Here is a 23972-nt window from a genome sequence, read left to right on the forward strand (position 1 = left end):
TATAATGGGGAACGCTATAAAGCCATGATTAATGACTTTTTCGTCTATCAATTGGAGGATATTGATATTGTGTGGCATACGATCAACGAAAGAATCAGTTTATAGCAGGAAAATTTTTGCAGGCATCGCTACTTTCTCCGAACAATTTGTTCAGATCGGACCACATCTGTCATTCAAACTGCCGATTAAAATCAGGATAAAAATCTTTTTTTACCATTTTTTACTATAAAAAATGCACATAAAAGTATATTTTAGCTAGCGGAAGTTATCTTTTTCTTTTTTTCAAGCTACGCTTTTTTTCCTATTACGTAACATACGGAATTTATTTTCGAACCCTCCTTTGTGTGGTTTTATGTTTTTTTTCGTATCCATTTTGAAGTTTTTTAGTCGCTCCTTCATTCAGTATATTTCCATACTAACTGTGAAACTGAACGTAAACGTATTTTTTCTAATTGTGTCTAAAGAAGGACTTATATTTTTTGGGTTATTTACCTTTGACCTACTTCAATACATTTATTTAACATATTTGAAAAATCAATTAATCACCCACTTCACTGAGGTTTGAATTGTTAAAAGATTCTGTAAAAAGGATTGTGTAAAAGGTTCGGTAAAATCGTAAATGCTTGAGAGTATATGCAATTGTTTGGGGCAGCATACAAAGTGTACCGCAGTCTAACCATGAATAATGGCATAAGTTATGCAAATGTATTATCTCAAAGTATTAACCTGAGGAGTATAGTCAGCCATTCAGTGTGCCGGTTAAAGAAGCAGAGTATGAAGACACTCAGCTGAAATTTCGAAAATGTTCCAATTTATCTTCACCCATTAAATGCCCACACCAGCCCTTCACATTCACTAAACTAAACTAACATATATGCTCGCATATTTACGAGGGTAGTACGATAAATTCAACACACGAACAATGCAATTTTCGCTGCACATCCTTTATTATTATAAACAAATGGAAAAGCTGATTAGTATGAAGTATTTTAAAAACTAAACGAATTCTTCTAACGCCATTTAGTTGTTCACTGAAATAAAAACGAAATTAATGCAAATCTACTTTTCGGAATAAAACTTTATACTGTAACTTGGGACAGTTCTGTCGAACCAAGTTCTATCGACCAAGTTGAAAACTATATGGTATATTGGTCCGATCAGAATAACAATCTGTGCAACATTTTGTGAATGTACCTTGTCAAATAAAGAAATTTGCCACACAAGAACTTCGACTTGACAGTGGTCCGATATCGGAGGCTTCGAAAATGATTATTTTTTTTTATTGAAATGTAGTAAAAACGCTAAAGTATCAAATTTCATTAAATGGCAACTAGTAAAAAGGCTTATACCAACCATCAATATTTTTCAAAATTTATAAGATAAAAACTACAAGCACTTTTTGTTCTCAGGAACTAAATGATACAACATTTATTTTTTTTTTTATAAGATAGTTAAGAAGACTCTCCTATCTTTCGGCCTTCGGAGCCTACACGATTTTGTAACCTTGTTGCATGTTTCTATGCCTTTTCGCAAATAACTTTGCGGTCCGAGAGCGGTACATGTGTTTTTATTGGATTGAAATATGACTGTCCCTGCTAGATTCTGAAATAGCAGTCGTTTAAGTAGGAAGCAAAAACTTCCGTTTTTTGCCCAGCATCACTTAAATTTTCTGAAAGAAGAATTTAGCAAAATTCAATTTTCAATATTTTTTCTGCTTTCCAAAAGGAATAGTCTGAATTTTTGCTTGGTGTAAGTTTCTTAATATAGGTTGGCTAGGTTAGGTTAGATGGCTGATCAAAGATGGCATTGTAGTTTAATTTCCACAACTGCTATTCGGTGGGCTGTCTGAAGGTATGCGCTCCCAAGTGTTTAAGTCCCAAACTCTGACAATCAAGAAGGAAGCGTTGATTTGTCTTCACCTGATCTTGTTCCATACAGCTTCTGCAGAAGGCGTCTGGTAAGATCCCCAACCTTACAGCATGTGCGCCTATAGGGCATTGGACTGTTAAAAGCCCAGCAACTAAAGAGGTGAAACTAGCCTTACTGAGAGCAATGAGATCTCCAGATCTCTTGCGATCGATCTCGGGCCTTAAGGCTTTTGCGGCAGCGCATATACCGATGATGGCCCAGCGCTAGCAAAGCTTCCGCGAAGCACGGCTATCTTGTAGCTAAATGTTTTGATTTGTTAAAATCTGACTTTTATATGGAGAAAATCGTGTATTTTGTGATTTTTTACGCAGTTATTTCTTTATGGAATTCATAATGTTTGCTGGGTATTTAGTATAAAGGTGTTTTTATTTCACAACAGCAGTACATTTTCAAGCCGATTATTGAATAATTTTCGTAAATTCATCAACTTTATCTTCCAAAATTTCTGGTATTTCTACTTTTTCTTTAAGAGTAATCGTTTTGTCCACCATACTGGTAAATATTCCGAATTGAAGTCCAAGCCATTTTCCAGTCCTTGTATATTCGTTGGACAATGAAAAAATATATCAGGTCAGGTAACCGTTTTGTGTCGTTTGGCCACTAAGTCGGCTTGACAGTAGACAAGAAGGCGTATTCAGTTGCCACAGATGCTTTAAAAAGCTCTCCTCCCTTTATTGTCGTAATTCTTGAACCCTATTGCGAGTGCTTTGTGTTGGAGTCATCACCGATGATGAGATTTGCATGAGGTTTCAAAATGAGCTCTTTGTTAATAGGGCTTATATGTATACCTATAGGGCAGTAATACTTATTTTTCCAAGACCAGCGTTAAGCGAAATTATATTAGTGTCTTCGAAGTGCTGAATATTATCTGTGACAATAAGAGACATTCTTGGGGAGAAATGACGTCTGAGTATAACAAACTTCGTGGGTATAAACACCTAAATTAATCTTATTTACAAACCTTTGCATTTATCGAACACCCCTAGCTTTTATTCCATATTCGAATGCATACTTGTGTATGCACATCGTCCCACCAATGAGAATACTTACACATGGCACCTTTAGTTTAGGTGAAGCGAATCAGATATAAACGCAATAAAATGAGGAAACCACGAAGCCCGTAAAACCGCATCACTCAACCACAAAACGAAAAATATTATATTCGTTGTATAAACCAGGAGAATGCTACCAACATTGACAAACGCTATGAGTGTTTGAAACGTTCGCATTTATCTCAATACATACGAGTATGTGCATGACACACGAAAAGCAATTTACAATTCAGGAGATGAGTTCTAAATTACTCTATAGACTTTAAGTGTGTTCCTTCAAGATTGTATAAATTAAACTGACAACCCTTCCTTCTAATTAACAACATATGTATGTCTAAGGTTGATGTCAGAGTGAAAGCGAAGACTGAAATTAAGAGTTGCTACAGCACAAGGACAAAAAAATTATTTTAACTCCTTATATTCAGAAGTGCGGCAATATCTAGACAAATTTTAAGAGAGTGCATCCCGCTGACCATTTATATATATTTACGATATAGGGTCTTTGACGTTTACCTTTGAATGTTAGAAAATATACTCTGCTAACTACACAACCTGATTTGACGCTTTATCCCATTGAAGTCGGCGCAAGTCACTTTGGTGCCCGCTGTCACTTATAGCATCGCTTCTTGCTTCCACTCTGACATCAGCCTTAGACATAGTTTCCAAATGATATTCTCCGTTTCCTGTAGTTATGACTTCCACCATACACTACATACCTGTGTACATCAACAATACTTTACCACCTACACCCATTAACACATAGAGGATATGCACATATCTTAACTTCATCATTTAGGAAGATTCGCTCAATTTCTTAAGTATACGGTTGAAACTGCACATGTGTAGATGTAGACATGTTATAAAGTACCGACTTGTAGTAGTAATTATTAAAGAGTATGGTGTTCCTTTAATCAGGTTACTTCCTAAGGAATAAAAAGTTCAAGGCTACCTGGAAGCAGGAGTTAATATTCATATATGTATGTTTGAATGAACTCACACACCAAATTTAGTTGAAATTGGTTAAGGGGTTTCTTAAATTTACGATATAGACCCTTTGTCCAATTTTTCATCCGCTATACTATAGAGCCCTTTTCTGCCATCTTGTTGGTGAAATTTAATGCTTGAGGCGCATTTATTAAGGGATTCATCGCATTGTATGAAGAAGTGTAAAAATTACCTGTTCTGTCTGTAGATTTAGCTTCAGTGGTTTGGAAGACACATATCGTATGTACTTTTTAAGTGATTTTGGCGAAAAATATTACCAACACATTTATACACAAAAGGTACTGCGAGTTTAAGGTAAGGTACAGTTTTGTACCTTAATTAAGGGGTCACATGGATTCACGGGTTTCCAAAAATCGCTTTTTTTATTATCTTATTAAATTCTATAACACTTTTAGAATGTTGTGTTAATCCGATTATTAGTTTCGGAGTTCCTTCCTTGAGAACTAATGTGCTCGATGATAGCTGGGCTAAGTGCGCCGTCTTTAAACGCGTTTTTCTCGAAACTGCGTTTTTGAAGTCGGTTGGGAAGATTTCCCGAGAACTACTTAACCGATCTTCATGAAATTTTATACAGGCCTTTGAGATACAATTCTTAAAGACTTGGACAAAGGATTTTTTTTCGATTACAAATATTTGAAAAAAATTTCGCGAAACTTTCACTGAAATTAAAATTTTTTTTTGGAAAAATATCTGCCAAATATCCGATTGTCAATTTTTTCTTTCGTCCAAGTTCTAAGTTAAGGTTTCAACTATAACACGAATTTTTTCACTTTATATGATCCTGTAAAGAGTTATCCTGATAAAGAGAGTGCGTGTTTTTTACGAGAGGTCAGCGGAAATGGCGTTGCAATGGCCGTGTTTAAAATATTTTTTTCCAAAAATTTCAAAATTTTTTTGTTAATAGTGTGCGTACTTATATTTGTAATAATAAAAAAATCTGATTGAATATTTCATTTTTATAAGAGAAAAAATATTACACTTTATAGGATTTCGTTTAATGGCGATTTTTGGGCGTGTTAGTGGTCCGATTACTCCCATCTGTAATACCAACTTTCCCGAGTATACCACAGAATATGAAGAGATCGCAACTTGTGCTCAAGTTATCGTTTGCTTGCAAAATAGACAAAGGGACTTACGGACGAGCAGACCGTCACTCGGATTTTAACTCGTCTCATCATTCCGATATATGTACGTCGAGCTTCGCAGTTGAAACAAACCATTGCAATCAATATAATACTTGTACACACACTTCCCTCAAATTGAGCATTTTCTTGACTTTATTCTAATAAAAGATGTTGGGTTAGCACTTAATTATATTATACTTAAAAAATATAATTACTCATCTAGTTACAAGATTCTGACTGCAATACATTTAATTCCTCGTCTTGTGCCCTCCGGCCATGTCATTCTGATTATAGTTACAAAAGTTCCAAGTTCATAATCCTATTAAATTCACTTTTTAATCTGATCAGACGTCACTGCCAACCAACAAAGCGAACCACCACCACCACCACCACTTTTTAACATTTTGAAATGAATTTCATAGAAGCAGAATTTATTTTCGTTACATTTATTGATTTAAGAAAGGACAATGGAGCAAATGAACTCGCCCAGCGCTTTTCGCTCAGCGTGGCTCACACGCTCTTGGTGCGCTGCCTCCACGACATTCGAGCTCGCAGACTCACAACAAATTAAATCCTTAAACCTTGACACGTTTGCATTCGCCGAAGTGTTTAACGTCACTGGTGTCGGAGTGAAGGATGCTCGAAGCCCTGAAGTAGAGATGCTGAATGTGGCTGATATGGAGGCAATGTGCGCGTTTTGAGAGGATGGCTTCAGCATGAAGCAAATGGAAGTATGATAAGACTTTGACCCAGCAATTAAAAACTTAACAACAATGATAATGACTACAACAACAAACATCCTAATATGGTTGATAGAAGCAATCACAAAAATCACAAAAGAAACGTTAAAGTTTTGCTATTCTAACGGTTCAGAGTAGCAGTCACAGCAAGCTGAAACCCTACGGGGCCAAGTTCAATTTCGCCCCAGCACTACATTGTTACAACATGAAGAATAAATGTGAATGGCTGTATATTTCTCGTATATATGTATGTATATATTAGCATTTCATGTATATATGTACGAGTAGACGAACGGTATATGTACAAAAAACCTTTAAATTGACTGTAGAAAGGTCGACGCATACACATTTAAATATATTCACACATATGTATATACAAATATATGTATATGTATCTGAATACATACATACAATATACATAAGTATAACTAGGCAAGGTGTGGGTGCGGGGTCAAATTTATGCAAAAGTAGACGAGATATTTTAAATTTATGGCAACATACAGAGCATCTAGAGTAAACTTTTTAACTGCATAAATACGACAACTTTACATAAATTGCATGGATACTTATTTGGTACATATGTATAAGTTGGCAAATGTATCTCCTTCGCTACTTGTGCATTGCACAGCTCGTGAATATTTCGTATAATTATCATTCATCTGACAATATGCACCACTACCAGCGAAGTGTTCCTCTGTCTTCATAGCGGCGGTACAAAAGGAGAGATGTCGCAAAGGACTTTTAATTTCCGTTTCCTGTGATGCCTTTGTTCTTGTGAAACGAAAATCGGTGGAAAATTGATACAACCAGAAAGTGATGCCGAGAAAAGCAACGAAAGTAAAATATTTAAACAGGGCGTGTATTAAAATGATGTATGAAAAACCGAGGCGAATACCCGCATGTAACCTGTGACCTTCTGTACTGCTCTCATTTTCTGCTTTCCACTCCCCTTCATCCAGCTCGGCTTTTGTAATAACACAGAGAATTGACGAAATTGTTTAAAGAAAAAAAAATATACTTATCGCACTTATCGCTGCCCAGCCAATCGGTATTCTCATGGAATGTCCATATGTGACACAATTGTCAGTGATAAGTGATAAGTGTAAAGTTCAATTCTCTCTTTTTTGTTTATAAACGAAAGTGCTATTTGCAACAATTAAAACTAATCAATATATATGTATGCAGACATTTATATACGAGTATAGGTAAATAATCAGAATGACGAGATGACCTGACCGTGACTGATGTTGCAAATGGACCATTGCCATTCCACAAATTGGGGGTAATCGAAAATCATTAAAGTGTTGTAACTAGTTTTAAAATTGTTTGAAAAGATGCCCTAGTCTAAGTTTAAAGCTATATAAACGCTGTGAAAACGGACAAAATCAAATGATAACCATGTCCCCTCCCCATATAACCATTATTTTGAAAACTTCTAAAAGTGATGTAAATCAAAAAGTAAAAGTTGTCCATATAAAGGCTTGATTTTGATAGACCTGTACATAGTATATGTCCGATCTAAACAAATTGTTTGCAGATTGTGCCGTTGCTTTCGATAATACTTACTTGTAATCGGTGACAAATTTTGAGAATAAAAGAGTTTTTTATTCTGTAACTGGACTTTGATCATTCAGTTTTTACGGCACTAAATGTAGAAAAAATTAGCAGCTTCATAGGAAAAAATGTCGTGTACGAAATTTCAGATCGATATCTCAAAAACTGAGTAACTTATTCGCGTGGTCAATCAAACTTGTTTGGATACTTTTTTATTTATAAAGGTGTTCAAATTTGGTGTAAACACTGTTAGCGGGTTTTCTTTTTTTTCCTAAAATACTAAATATTTTACTGGTTTATAGTTTTGAGGCAATAAAAAAGTGGTTACCATATTTCAAATTTAAATTACATCATTCTAAACATTTACTTAAAATATATTGTTTTTCAAAAATTTCTATTATTATAGCTATCATATTTAATAACTGAAATTTAATAATTTATTATTTCACATATTTATTTAAAAAACTTATTTCTTTCTTTTAGGATCGTCACATAACGAGAAATGTAAACACAGAGCCAATTGTGGATCCATCTCAGGACTATATTCTTATGTTGGGATATGAAAATGCAACACATACTGTCTTACGATTTCGTCGAAAACTAGACACTTGCGACAAATTGCACGACATTGCTATTACGGTAAGTACAGTCACATATAAATAACTGGACCCCAAATATATAATCGAATAACTATAAATTTTGATTTTAATAATAAATAACTAAGTTCGTGTGTAAATGAATATTTGTCATAAATACGGTATCCAGACCAAGACCTTTGATTTATTCACTGTAAAGTGAAAAAAATGTAGAATTTAAAACAACTTGAAAAATGTTCTCTATTTCAATTTGTAACATTCGGAGGTCAGGATAATGTTGTGTAGAAATTTTAATTGTAATTAGAATAGTATATGAGATTTCACATAAAAGTAGTCGCTGTCACGCGTTAGAAAGAATTATATTCTTCAAGAAAGTTCAGTCAAAACATCGTATTGAATTGCAGCAAACGATCTTTCTTTACGACGTGGTTCTCTTCCCTGCGGATGTTGTATGGACTCGTTTGCTCATTGTAAATACATATAATTAACATTTTAGTTCCGGGAAAAACTAATTTAAATAAATCTTTATCACACATCCTTAAAATAAAACCTATATTGACCGACATAAACGATCGGTTGTGCGTGAGTATAAAGTAAGATGCAGAGCAAGTAATCATTGAAGCGGAGGCTGGAGAAGACCTCAGTTGATCGCATTAACTTTTGACAATACTTGAGAACATGTTTCCTTATATATTAATTTTATGGAAATGCTCCACACACTGACCAATATTCTAATTAAATATAGATATACATTTGAAATGGGGTAGTTCGTGTACGTGTTTCACATAAGTAGTTTCGTTTTGAATTTCATTAAGATAAATTACATATTGACCGATATATTCGTTATATAGTCAACTGGGAGTCCGAAACTCTTTATATTAGATATGTATGTAGGGCTAAAAGAAGTATTGGCCTTATTTTACCTTCTTTTGGGATAAACGCACATTGGTCAGAAAATTCTTTTCTCCGAGTTTCATTACTAGTCCTCACCTATTGACCAATTTTTCCGGTTAAAAAACAGCAGTTGGCTCCGCGGTCCACACAATCGGTCTCTGGGGAGGGCCTTGACAAGTTATGATATGATTACGAAAACTGAATATCTAAAAGACAATATCTTTGCAAACTTTTATTATAACAATTTCTTGTTACGTTAACTTCGTTTGCACCGAAGGTATAATACCCTTCACAAATACCAAAGAGGACTTAACCAATGGTTCAGTTCCGTTCAGGTTCCGACAACTGAGTAGCTTAATTGGGGTAAAAGAATGTATGTAAATTTTCTGAGCGATATATCAAAAACTGAGGGACTAGTTTGCCTATATACAGACAGACGAAGGGTCGGACAGATAGACAACGCTAAATCGACCCAACACGTCATGCCGATAATTTATTTACTGCTGTGATTAAACTTAAGGGTGAATTTTTAATTTATACTTCGCCCTTATTCCGAATCGGTAAATTTTTTTTCTGTATGTTGGTAGTACTGTTAGTGATATAAATTTCACGTCAAAATATTCATTAGTATTTGAAATACGCGTCGTTTTGTAAGACTCTAAAAGGGAATTCTTCGATTTTTACTATGTCTGAATTCATTGAACAAAGAAGTGCGATAATTCACAATCTCATACTGCATTGGTTATTCGTGATCATTTCGGCACATTTTCAACTAATATCATATCGCAACCACTCATTCGCCTGATTTACCTTCGTGTAACTTCTGGCTATTCAGCAAATTCACATGACCACTCCTAGGACACCGTTTTGACTCAACTGAGGATATAAAAGCTGAATCAAAGAAGGCTGAGGCCACCGACTCCGAATTTCAGTATTTAATTATAATAATTTTGACTCATTTTGGATCGAATATCTTTCCATGATGAAATGGCAAATCTTACTGCAGAGAAATGTCAAAAGAGCAGAAAAAATTATGGCGTCGTTTGCTGTCCCTATCGGTCTGCATTTGTAGCCCGTTACATGACGATGAGTAGTGAGAGAGAGTGACTACAAAATACGCTCATATGAGTTCTTTTACTAAAGATTCCCTTGAAATATCACTTGTCGATGAGAGGTTTACAATTTGGATTTCATTAACCGCTTAATTACAGTAAAAACATCTTCATACACTGTTGTAATCGTCAAAGGGAGTTCAAATGCATGAACACTTATAAAGATATGCTTACAATATGTTTGTATGTATGTATAGTGTACTTGCTTTTATTGCGGCACCGGCTCATGCAAACCAAAAGTGATAACACTTTTATGTATCACGAAAATCTTTGGCTAAAACTTTCGAATTGCTAAATAAACTTGCACACTTTTGCACCAACAAAAACATTCAATCAAACACAAGCACAAAGCTTTCCAGTGAAGACGAGCAGGTTTGTGGATACAGCCGCAACTACGTAGATCAAACACCACCACACCGGGTATGCGTGTGTGTGTCAAAGCTGTCGCAGCACCAGTAGAAACGAACTTAGTCAAACAAAAACAATTGTGATTATAAGTAGACAAACAATGTTATAGCCTAAATTACACATCAACAACCAAGAGGTTTGCCGCTGTCTCGCAAATCGGGAACTTTCATACGCGCACACCTACATATGCCCATACATACATGCATTCATATTGTATGAACTTCAAGCAGTATCTATTGGTATAAGTTTCTCCCATTCGCGACCTTCTATCTCAATATTTGTCTGTCGAATTAATTTGAATCAGCGGCGACATCCTTGTAAATACTTGTACTTGAACATAAAGCTGGCAATCTGAAGCTGATATCATGATATGCCCATGCTATTAGAGAGTGGGCCGCGTTGAGTATTTAGTTTCAATGAGTTTCTGTTTATGTTCAGCAAGCCATTGCTGGTGGTTTACGTACTAACGGTAGTTATTTTAGTTTATTTACTAAATATAATATGATTCAAGTAACGGTAATCCATTTGTGTACCTAACTTGTTAGGGAAGTCATCACTAGAAGCACAAAAAGCTTAACTAAAATATACTCGACTAATTGCACTGGTGTGCTTTGTATGGTCATAAAGGAAAAAATAAAATTCTAAACTTTTTAATTATATAGTTAAATCTTTTCAGCGACTGTACTCGATACATTTCATTTTATGGAAGGGATTCGATGATATGTTTAAGCTAAATTTACCTTTTCAAACGAAAAGTTAGGGTTGGGCGAAGAATGTCTCTTTTAACTGACATAAGGCTTACAAGGTACGAACCTGTCTGCTGTATAATACTTCACATGGTTTGGAAACATTAGCACGGAGTCCAGAAATAAAGACTATTAAAAATTTGTGGAGCTATCTTGACCCAAAAGTTCGTCAGCACAGCATTTCTAATAAGTAGGACTTGAATAGATTATCACTGGAAGAGTTAGCTTTTATCCACTGCATACGGCATGTACAGCGTCTACTAATAGTCATGATGTGATTTAGACACTTGTGTCATGCTTGTTTACGAATTTGTGTCAAATTTTGTCAGCGTGTTCAGTAAATTTGATCCTTTCCCTTTGGTACAATCTCTTGTGGTTCAATATACACAATTGCATCCTCAAAAATTGATCGTTTAGTGCGGATTGTGGTATGGCGGTATTATTGAGCTTTATTTCTTATAACACAATGTTGACCGACTTTTTCCCGGAATTTGAGGAAATCGGCACGGATGATCTGTATTTTCCACAAGATGGCGTGTTGGCCGACTCTTTAACTTGGAGAAATGCGCCAGTCAATGGCCGCCAAGATCAAGCGATATAAAGCCTCTAGATTATTTTCTTTGGGGGTATGTTAAGTAAAAGGTTTGCGCCAATCAACCAACAAGGCTCGAAGAGTGTGAAGACAACACGCATGTATACAGCTATAGCCGAAATTCCACCCGAAATGCTGCACCGACCATCGAAATTAAGTACTTTGTATAAGTACTCATTTACATATGCACATACTTATATGTATGTAAATATTGCTTTTCTGACTAAATCCAAAATTGTATGTCCACAACTGTCCTGCTCTCATATTTCATGCAATAAATTAATTTTATAGAAAAAAAGCGTTAGGCGTAAAACGCAGAAGTCAAACCTCATATGCCAATTTAGTAACCGCGCAATCTGGAAAAGTTAACAAAATAGGAACGAATGCCTAAACGTGGAGGGTGAGAACGAATGGGTGGACGGTTATGGCAAATAACTTTTGCGCACTAAGTACTCGTACAGCGAAAGTGCTGCAATAAAATATGTCAATTTGATTTCACCCAACTATACAAGCAATATCGTCGGAGTCCTAAAACCCCAACTCCTTCAAACACTGCTCGGCATTACAGCCACTTAATGAAGCGCATACAGCGTGACTAATGCTTGAAGTGATTGCACAAAAAATCCAATTCCCTTTTCACTTGTATTTAGTGGCCAAGTAGTGCATATAGAAAGAGCAAAAAGCACGGACTGGCACCAACCCCTATCCTCCATGAAACAAATTCAATTCAACCCAGTCTCCGTGCTCCATGCTTTTACATGGTGGCGCAACTTTTTTGCAAGAGTAAACAGCTAAATAAATTTGTCTCGTGGAGAGTTTCAATATGGAATATTTTTCCTGGCTTAAAGGGATAATGGACAAAAATTGTAATTTATGTACATCACCATATTCTCGGAGCGTGTAGTTGGGCGTTGTATCCATATTGACTACTTTGATTCGCAAAAGCTTCTTCGAGTGAAATAGACTAAAACCGTAACGGAAAATCAAATCAATTAACAAAATTACTTGCTAACTTACAAACATACATACTTCATACAATTAGAAAAATTGCTTTCATCTGAGATTTAAATTTGCATTTTGCTTCGCACTGCGACGGACGGAACACAATTATAAACTTTCACAGTTAATGTGAAATATTAGAAATACAAACAAGCAAAAACTGGATATATTTGAAGCTGTTACCAAAAGTTTTTATTTTAGTTGTGAAAGCATCATGTTTGGATTGACTCTACCTCATTCCTTACGGCAGACACTCGGTTTAATTACTAAGGTTTGAATCATGCCCGAGATATCACTCTATTGATCATATTTGCTCTGAGGAAAGGTTCCTACCCATTACTATAATTTTTACTATGCAATGACAGTCTTCTTCTTCCGCATTGGTGTAGATACCGCTTACGCGGTTATTGCAGCTGCCAGTCGTTCTTCCTTTTCGCTCTTAGGCACCAATTGGAGGTTCCAATTATAGCTAGGTCCTTTTTCACCTGGTCTCTCCAGCTCTTCCTCTTCTTCTAATTCCTCCGGCGGGTATTGCGTCGAATACTCACAGAGCTGGAGTGTTTTCATCCATTCGGTCGACATGACCTACGTAGCGTAGCCGCTGTCGCTCTATTCTCTGAAATATATCAATGTCGTCGTATATCTCGTACAGTTCATCGTTCCATCGCCGGCGAATACGCACTCTCTTCCGAAAAAAGTTTCACTCGAACACTCCTAATGCCGACTCACCAGATGATGTCATTATCCATGCCTCTGCATCATGTAGCAGGACGGGGATGATGAATGACTTGTAGAGTTTGGTATTTGTTCATCGAGAGAGAACCTTACTTCTCAACCCAGTCCGAAGTAGCAACTGTTGACAAGAGTTATTCTGCGTTGGATTTTGAGGGTGACCTTGTTGTTGGTATTCATCTATCTTGGAACCAGCATTAACGCAGTGACGATACTAGACAAATATTCTCGCTTAGTTTTGTTGAGAGAGATGGGAGATTTTGTCGCATCCACCTTATATGTAGCCCGAACATTGCGCCAAGTGATTACCACCTATTCATGGCGAACGCTCTTGTTGATGTAAAGTTGGACTCAAAAGAGGCTTGTGACAGAGAGTCGATTCGGCGCCGTTCGCAGCCACTTGGACTGAGGTTTGGACCTACTTGGCGAATTTTACGTCGCGATCTTAAATTGAAAGCGTACAAAATAAAACTTATGTAAGAACTGAAGCCGCTCAACTTTCCCAAGCCATATAGCTTCGCTCTATGGGTTCTTGAAAAATTCAAAGAACTTCCGAGGTTTTTTGAGCCAAATTGCGTTATGCGATGAGGCACATTTCTGGCTCAATGGGTATGTAAACAAGCAAAATTGCCGTAGTTGGGACGAAGAGTAAGCTGAAAAGATTCAAGAGCTGTCATTTCATCTATAAAAAAACAACGGTTTGGTGTGGTTTTTGATGATGCTGGTGAGAACGTAACCGTAAATGGCGACCGTTTGACCAACTATTTGATACCTGAAATTGAATTTTGTGATCTTTGCGACTTTTCATTTCAACAATGCTGCACTTTTCCCACACATTCGAATTAATCAATGGATTTATTGAGAGAACACTACGGTGAGCAAATAATTTTACGTTTTGGGCCAGTCGATTGGCTACCAAGATCGTGTGATATCACACTTTTTCCTCTGGGGATATATAAGTCTTTAAGGGGCCGATTCCGCTTCGATTCCGAACTTGGAGCAAAACATCAAACATGTCATTTGCCAATTACCAGTCGAAATGCTCGAACGAGTCATCGAAAATTGCACTCAACGGGTGGACTCCCGCTGACGGGTCCAGTGCAATGCCGTAGTATGTATGTAAATAAGTCACTAGCAGAGTTACAGATCTGTCGCTAAGCTAAGCTAAAAATACTTCAGAATACTTCGAAAATTATATTAAAATGAGCACAGTACCGAAAATTGTAGGACGCAATAATCTAAATATATAAATTTTTTTTATTTTTATTTATTTTTTTATTTTTATTTATTTTTTTTATTTTCGAAATTGGTCTAATTTACTAAACTAAAGAAAAGTAAGTAAAAATATTTTATTTGCTGAACATTTGCTTTTGAGCAGTCAGATGACCAAATATAATTACTTTGGTACGTAGGTTGCCTTTTGTATTTCGGGATTCAAGAACAAAGTCAAATTTTAAGCATCGAAAATCACTTTATTGTTATTCAAAATATTCTCCGTTAAGATCTGTACACTTTTGCTTGCGTTTGAATCAATTGTCGAAGCTCTTTTCCACTCTGCTTGTGGTATTTCCGAAACATGCGTTCCGAATAAATCAATTGGCTCTTCAGGTGTGGAAAAACGTTAACCTCTTGGTTTATTTTTTATGAACGGAAATAAAAACCAGTCATGCGGTGCCAAGTCAGGATTATACGGAGGATAACTCATATAATCGATGCTTTGAGTACACAAAAATGCAGTTGTGTCAGTTGATGTGAGGGCTAGCATTGGCGTGGTGATTTGTAACTCGCCTTCGACAGTTGGTTTTCCTGATTTCTCGAAGAACAACTGGCAAACAAATAGTTGTATACCACTCATAATTCACTCTTTTGCGTTGTTCCAGCGGTATGGTTGCGCTTGTATGTAAAAAACGTTCGGACTATGCAACCATCAAAAAGGTTAAACTTTACGATAAAATTGTGAGTTTGCAGATTGCAACATTAGTGTTGCCAAATCCCGAAATATAAAAGGTAACCTACGTATAATTAAGTAATGTTTCTACGAAGTATCTAAGTTGAGTTGAGCAATTGTGGGTAGAGCCACCGGCAGCCACTGGCATTATTCGCTTTCGCCATTGGAGTAAGCCAGCATAACAATCACTAGAACTCGTCGAGCCCGACAGTTGCGTTGAAGTTGTCAGCAATAAAAGCAACGCCATCCTTTCGGCCATTAAATCCTGTCGGTCTTTAGTCACGATAACTGCCGCAGCCACAACTGGTCATGGCTTGTTTGTTTTCATTAATTTTTGGTTGTTACCTCATGATGTTTTCACCTCGACATAACGTCTCCTCCCTTTGCTGTCATTTCAATTCATTCATTCCGCACAACGGTTTTTTTAATCGCGTTATTTTTACTTGTGTACAAGTTTTTTTTGAACACTTGAATTGTTTTGTGTTACCATTGCTTGGCCAAACTCTTATATGCGGTACACACAGGTGCTGGACTACATACTCATTTCCAGGCCCATACATGTAAGCTTTAGTGAAAACCACGTCCGCATTTGTCTTTCCCCACATACTCCTCACAGTAATGACTTTCGTACTTTCATCCACACATTGTATACATGTGGAACTCATCATCCACCCATTTCCACTTGACCGTGCTCTTTCCTACTCTGGTCACTTTAACGCCAAAGTTAATACGGATCGGCCGGAATGTACGCGAGCGACGCTCCAGGGGGTCGTGTTGAATTGTTAATTAAAGTATTGTGAAAATGGACAAGCAACAAAGGTTGAGCGGCTAGTCAATAGTCGGAACCACTGTTAATGCACAACATGCACAACACTACAGTCACACTTAACAGCGCCACATGGGGCACTTAGACGTAATGGATTCAAATGGCTTCTCAAATGTACTCGGTCACACTGTAAAACAAGGTAATGACGAATGTACCGATGTTCCAAAGTCTAAATAGGGAAAGCTATATACATATGTACAAAAACGTGAATATAACGGGTGTTGTTTTTAGACAAGTGGTTTTCAAGAAGAAATGAAACACCTATAATTTAATGTTAGGACCCAGAATTTAGCTTGATTATACAGATTAGTATCTCGTTCTTATCTGCATAGAGAAGCGACTTCACACAACTTTACCAAAAATATTCCAGCGGTGTTATGCCGAACGATCTTAGATGCACGATCAATAAATTGATCATTTTATTGACTGTATGGCATCTTGTTGGAACCAAGGGTCGCCCACATCAACATCCTACAATTCAGGCACGAAAAGTCATTCATCGTTACTACAAGGTGCGTTCCATAGTAAACAGGACTTACAAAAAAAAAAAAAATATAAATGGTATTTTCGGCAAAATCAATTTATTTTATTAAAACAAAATTTACCAATTTTAAAACAAAATTTAATGTTGGCTTTTTGTTCGAAGCTCATTTTCGCATCGATAGCACAAACATACTGGCACTTAAAACGCAATAACTACACTTCCAATCGATGAAATATCATGAATCATGAATCTCACTGGACAATCTATAAAGATAGCAGATTCTGTCGACATATAGATGGCGCTACCAAAGGACGCTAGATTCAAAAAGTACTGTTTACTTTGGAACGATCCTTGTAGACCCTGACTTTGTCGATTTGTGAGGGTCTTTTTAGTACCAGCGTTCAAAGTTATCCAAGTGAGACCTTTCACTGATAATTTATTGAAATGCCTAGCGGAATTTAAGATGTCGATATCGAAGACGTTTGGAATATAGATTTACAAGGGTCATAATTTTGTCAGCTACTTGATGGTCTTTCTACATTCTTTTGCAGGACACTGATTTCAGCTAAATTTTGATATCTGATACAAATATTTAAATTAAAAAGTATTTATTAAACCCAACACTCTGAATATTAAGTACTAGTTAACTAATCTTTATATTTAGACCCGGAACGAGTTCACGAAGTTTGTAACACCCAGAAGGAAACTTCGGAGCGCGTATAAAACACGGGTATATGTATATGTGCGAGTATAACATCAAATCAATGAGCTGACAAAAAAATAAAATTCCACATAATTTAATGCAAATAGGTAACTTTTAAATAAATACAAACATACCAACGCTTAATTAATTCTCCATATACTTGTTATAATCGTCACCTGAGACATCCTTTATTGTCTTCGACGAATGACTTTGAATGGCTAACATGGACTTTACTCTCGTTTCGTGTTTGGCCAAAGAGTCAGTCACAATCACGCTAGAATATGACAAAGTATTATCCATGAGCTTTCCGTTTACAATCCGGTATAGCTTTATGTAGACATCTCCAGCCGGTATTTCTTATTAATCGATGAGCATCATCCCGATTTTTCACCGATTAAAGTGGATTCTTCGGTTTCGGCTTATTTTTGGAGTGGAATTCGTTAGATTATTGGACTTAATATTAATAAGTCCACGCCTTGTTACCAGCTAAGTGTCAATCATCGCTTTTCCAATCTCTATTCGACATAGTTTTTGCAAAAGACTCAGTTATTTTGGTAAAAGATGTTGAGATTCTCAGTTATTTCTCTGATGCCAACATTTCGATTTTTTAGCACTGTTTCTTTAACTTCGATGTTATCGTTATTAACAATGACTTGACAACCTTCACTAAATGCTTTATACCTTTCAAATATATACTTGTGTTCTTAATAAAAACGAACTCTTATAGCAAATTGTTAAATATTTTTGCTTCCATGGTAAGAATCGATTTCTTCACGAAATTGTGCATGGCCCAAACCATTTCCCAGTTACGTCTTCTGATTTAGTTATACATATGTACTTGTATGTAGGTATAGATTATAACATGCATATATACCATATAGTTGTTATAAAAGTTCTATGAAAGGTATTATACCATATGCAAACTTAGTTAAGTGCAAATAGTACGATAAATACAATAATAGAACCGAATTATGTCACAATGGGTACAATTTAAGTTTCAGTGCTCATTTCGTTATAATCATTTTTACTAAACTTATAATATTTTTCTATAATTATTTATTTTTTTTTTCAGAATAACACTATGCGATTAATTTATATGTATCATAGTCGCGACCCACCTCATGGATCAGTTCAACCTGGGACATTACCTGAACCAGACTCCGCTTTTCGGCCATATCATCCCATGGTTCTTACCCAAAGGGCAGAAATTCAGTTTCGGAAAAACGATCAAATAAGGCAAATGGAGCTACGAAATGAAGATGTGGCGCTTCCAAGTGGAGATAGCACATTATCCTGGTGCAAAATGTTCAAGTTAGAAGATATCAATCGAAAGCACCATCTTATCCGGGTATGCAATATATACATATACATATATTCGTCCGATTTCATGTAATACCTTTTGGCTTTCTAGTACGAACCAATATATGACTCAACGTCCAGCATACATTATTTACAACAAATTACGCTGTATGAATGCCAGGGATCTCAGCAAGAGCTTGAGAAAATGGCACGAGAGCAAGGACGACAATGTATAGGCAATCGGGATATGCCTTTAGCCTGCAATGCCATTGTTGCATCATGGTCTCGCGGTTCGGAGGTAAGTTCAATAAAGTGCTGTTGATTTAATATTTATACATCGTCGTAAGAATTTAAGGGGGGAGCCTGATTTAGAGGCTTCAAAAAATCGATTTGTTTGAGGATTTTTTTGGGAGGGAAAGAAATAAGTGATTAAACCAAAAATTATAACGTTTATAGTTATATATTTAAACATAATTCACAGTTTTTCTGGATACGAAATCTTTGATATTCTGCTTTTGGGATGCAATTGCCCGATGCATCTCGCATGTGCATTCGTCGGACGGCGGGTAGGATGCAGGTCGCAATTTCTATCGGAAACAAAAACTTCTAAAAGATTCATATTTTTTAATAATTTATCTTCTAGTTAAACTAAAAAAATTCCAAAAAAAGAATTGACTTTATTTAGTTTTTTTTAGTTTAAATAGAAGATAATTTAATGTAAAAAAAATAAAAATTAAAAAAATCGTAAAAATCAAAAACCGAGAAATCGCGCGTTAAAGTTTTCGCTTTCTGCTCAATCCCTCATATATCTGCTAGACGCTCGGTCACTATTTTCTTTCTAGCTTCGAAAATATTTCAAATTCCTATCTAAAACTTTGGGGCATATTCGTAGATTATTTTTAAAGAGATTTTTAAGCAAAAAAAAATCGATTTTTTTAGAAAATTTGAAATTGAATCAATTCAATAGAGGTCGTATATCACACCAAAACGCGTTCCGTGAAGTCGTTTCTTCTTTTCGCTATTTGGCGTCAATTCGAGATTCCAGGCGAAGCCAGGTTCTTCTCCACCTGGTTTTTCCAACGGAGTAGTGGTCTTCCTCTGTTTCCACTAGTGGTTACCAAATCGAAAACCTTCAAAGCTGGAGCGCAGCCGCTGTCCCTTGATTCGCTGAACTATGTTAATGTCACCGTATAGCTTCTACAGTTCACCGTTCCATTGACTGCGGTACTCGCCGCAAAGTGTATTGATCTTAATTGAGAATATTTTAAAAAATAATACAGCTCTTTTCTCTATTTTATTTATTTCTTTATGTTTTTTATACAAAGTATTCTCTAAAGTTCTATTTGAAAAATTAGACATCAGTTGTAGCTGAGCGGGATTTATTTTGCTAATATTTTAAATAAGAGTTTTTAGGTATTTTATTTCTACATTGGTAATTGAAAATATTTCCTGGAAATATTAATGTTGTCAATTACTGCATTTATGTTAAGCGGTTTATTTCATTAGTAAGAGTCTCTCTTACGCAATAAAGATATATGTATATGTATGTACTTCTACATTATTTTCTACATTATTAACTAATATTTAGTTAAATTGTTTTCCGTCATATAGAGTTTCCACTTTAATGGAAATGTGGTTTTACAGAAATCATAATGCTGTCCCTCTATTTCACAGGGCTTTACATTTCCGGAGGATGCTGGCTACCCGATCGATTCTCATGCTGCCAAATACTATCTTATGGAAACACACTACAACAATTTGCAGCCCGATAACTTCCAAAGCTACAGTCGACAAATGGCTGACAACTCCGGACTAAGGATTTACTTCACCCACATATTGCGTCCGAATGACGCTGGCATACTTTCAATTGGTAATTATGCAATAATTTAAAGCACTTTTTAGTGGGATGATTGTCAATAGAGAAATACTGATTATGATGAAGAATAAGTAGTACATTCGCTCATTACAAATGCTATATAGATGAGTAACTGTTCACAAACACGAAAGGCAATCACTCATCAAGCCGGTGCCGTGCTATGAAATCTGCCCCGAAATCGCTTCGCTTACAGCGCAATGACAACACTTAAAATAACATATAATAAGGGCGAATATAAAGAAGGGATATTACATTATACCGCCTACTTATTGCCCTGTGCTTGCGTTCTTAATTTCATGTTCACTGAAATAAAATCGTCAGAATCGACAGCAATAACAATTTTCCTTTAGTTTTTATACAATTTGAAAATATTGTTGTTGCTTTTATAGTTGGCTCTTACCTGGCCTGACACGCAATCTCATTCCACAGCAGTCGAGTTGGCGCACATTTCGCCGCTCGAGCTGTACACCGAAGCTCCACATTGTGGGCGCGTAGCCCGGAAGCCACAACAGCATTGGACCAAATGGCATAGACAATGGCTATACTGTCCAACATGCTACGGCGCCATAGACAGACTTACATTTGCAAAAAAAAAACGTGTAGTACCTAGACTGATTCATTCTGTGTTCCTATCATAACCACTTACATCTTTTTTTTAACTTTATTGCTTACACATACATACATATAAACACTTGGCTGCCATACATGCCAAAGAAACAAACATATGTACACACATACATACATCTATAAAAGGTAAGTTTGGCGCGGAAATTATACTTAGTGCAATTGCACCTGGCCAACCCTGGATATTTTCGCGCGATATCTCGTCAAAAGTATGTATAACCGAATTTATATTTCATGCTGTGCTTTCGTGCACGTCAATCGAAATTCGCATTAAAAAACACGAACGGATACTTTTGTTGTGGTATTACGCGAGTTCTGAGCGTCGAAATTGGAAAATTGAAATGGAAATTGTAATGGGAATCAACGTGCGCTTGGCGAGAGGTGGCAAAGTGGCAATGGAAATGAAAATAAAATTTCACTACGGTCAACAAATATTGTACTAAAAATAAAAGTAAATTACTCAAGTGGCCCGATGGATAACTTATTGTTTTATGTATCCGTATGGAGTACTGTTTATACATATTTTAAATAGAGTCAATCGATATTTTCTTTGCCGAATTATTTGACTGTCATTTGAAATATACTATATAATACGAACACAACCATATAAGTAAATCCTCTTTAAAAAACATAAAATAAGCAATTCTGCACATTCAAGAAATACTTATTTCTCCATTGTTTTATGTTGAAACTCAGTAGTATATTCTTCCTTATTAAAATGGTGACCATTTTACGAGATTTCTCCTATATGATTAACTCAAAAACTCAGCACTATATTTATATCCTACAACTTTTTTCAGGTCTGGATCCAAATTGGCGACACATAATTCCACCCGGTCAAAGAGAAGTAATCTCTGAAGGACAGTGTATTGAAGATTGTACGGCCTACGCTTTTCCTGCTCAGGGCATAAGCATTTTCGCAGTTATGATGCGTACACACCAAATCGGCAAAAAAGTTAAACTCCGACAGGTATGGTTGAGATTTTGCATTAATTATTTGTTGAAATTGTTACTTTTATACTCTCGCAACATATTGAGCGAAGTATAAAAGTTTTGTTCTCTTAACGGTTATTTGTAACACCTGAAATTAATCGCGTAAGAAGTCGAATTATGTATATACCGTATAAATGTTAACCGAAAAACTATAGTGTAGGTGAGAGTAGGTTAGAAATTAAGATGCAATACAAATCGGTACCTTAGATTACAGTAGGATGGGGTGTTTGTGCTTAAAAGGATTTCGAAAGTAGGTATGTATCCGCTTCTTATAGCTTTTATGTATGTATATAAATACTACATATACACCTAAAAAAATTCTTAGGCTACAGGTATATGAACTAAAGGTAATGTACTAAGATTACATTGTGACAAAAAAGCACACGGAAATTGTAATTAAATTCCCCTGGTAAATGATATTTCAAAAATATGGATTTTGCTAATATGGTAGGACTGTCCTTAATTAATATGCCAAATACATGTATGTATGAGTGCGATCCGTCAACCAGTTTGTTTACAGCAGCAGCGTAAGTCGGTACACCTTAGTAGGGCGTTGCGATTTTTACAACGGATGAAAATATCGAACAAAGAATTTTTCTAAAATTTTGTATTTTTAACCAAATGTCGAGCCGGAATCTTTGTGAATGTTGGAAAAGGCTTATGGTGATTCAGTTTTATCAAAAAACACAAGCCTACGAGTGATATAAAGCCATCATAGACGGTCGAGAGATCGTTGAAGACATTCCTCGTTCTAGGCGACCTTCGATCTCTTCAGCTGATGAAAATATTAAAAAAGTGAAGTAAATATCATCGACCAACCACCGTATTCACCAGATTTGGCTCCGTGTGATTTTTTCTTGTTCCCCAAACTGAAATTGCCGCTCCGTGGAACCCGTTTTCAGTCGATCGAAGAGATAAAACAAAATCGTTGAAGGAGCTGAAGATCATCCCAAAAGTGCTTATGAAAAGAGTTCCGACAAACAATATTCTTAGTCAGTCAGATCATTCAGTCTATTTTGTGTTTCCAATTTTCTCATTTTTTTGTCAAGAAGGCATCTGATATATTTAAGTTTTCTTTTTGCGTTTTTTTTGTGAAAAAATTAATTAAGCATCTATAACTGCCCGCATTTTAAGCTACTGTCAAAATTTGCATTCTTTTCAATAAATTGGTCCAAAATTTTAGTTATAGTGGCTTTTTAGAGACCTCATTGAAAGTTCTTTTTGCTCTTCTGCGAAATCATTACTGACAATTTTTTCTTTTTCTCTTACTAAGTTAATTCCTTGAGATTATCGGTAAAAAACTAGAAACCTTCTTAAACTAACTATTTGACGTTTTCCACATTTATCTCAACAAAATCGGTAGGTTTCATGTCAATGTCAATTCCATTATTTCTCTAACTGTTTCATTCATTTATTATATGAATAGTTTCCAATGTCTTCGGTTTCACTTAAACCCGGCTAAGTGTTCTTAAACAACCCTTTCAGAAATCTTTCTATTATCTCATTCCAAGAGATGTTTATGTTTTCTACAGCATTCACCATACTGTAGTTTTTTCAAACTTCTGTTATTGATTGCTTCTCTTCCCCTTCTATTTCATCAAAAACATCTGCTGTGATGTTCGCCTCAAGTAATAAGCCTTAAAATTGGATATAACGCTTTGGTCCATACGTTGGATTAATGTATGTACGTAAGTGTGTATTCAAATGCACTATACAGGGAATACGGTTTGAAATAA

General features: G+C 35.9%; 1 protein-coding gene across 5 annotated transcripts in view; it reads left to right on the plus strand.

The window, feature by feature from the left end:
* Window positions 1-23972, plus strand: part of LOC105225581 (MOXD1 homolog 2) — a 101732-nt gene that overhangs the window by 67489 nt on the left and 10271 nt on the right. For all 5 annotated transcript variants that reach the window (XM_049458375.1, XM_019990016.3, XM_019990018.3 and 2 more), the window contains 5 exons: window positions 7888-8043; window positions 18517-18792; window positions 18856-19041; window positions 20418-20613; window positions 22044-22213. In XM_049458375.1, the coding sequence (XP_049314332.1) occupies window positions 7888-8043; window positions 18517-18792; window positions 18856-19041; window positions 20418-20613; window positions 22044-22213 (984 nt within the window). The remainder of the gene's footprint in view (window positions 1-7887; window positions 8044-18516; window positions 18793-18855; window positions 19042-20417; window positions 20614-22043; window positions 22214-23972) is intronic.

Source organism: Bactrocera dorsalis, chromosome 5 (genome assembly GCF_023373825.1).
Source record: "Bactrocera dorsalis isolate Fly_Bdor chromosome 5, ASM2337382v1, whole genome shotgun sequence".
NCBI classification, from domain to species: Eukaryota; Metazoa; Arthropoda; class Insecta; order Diptera; family Tephritidae; genus Bactrocera; species Bactrocera dorsalis.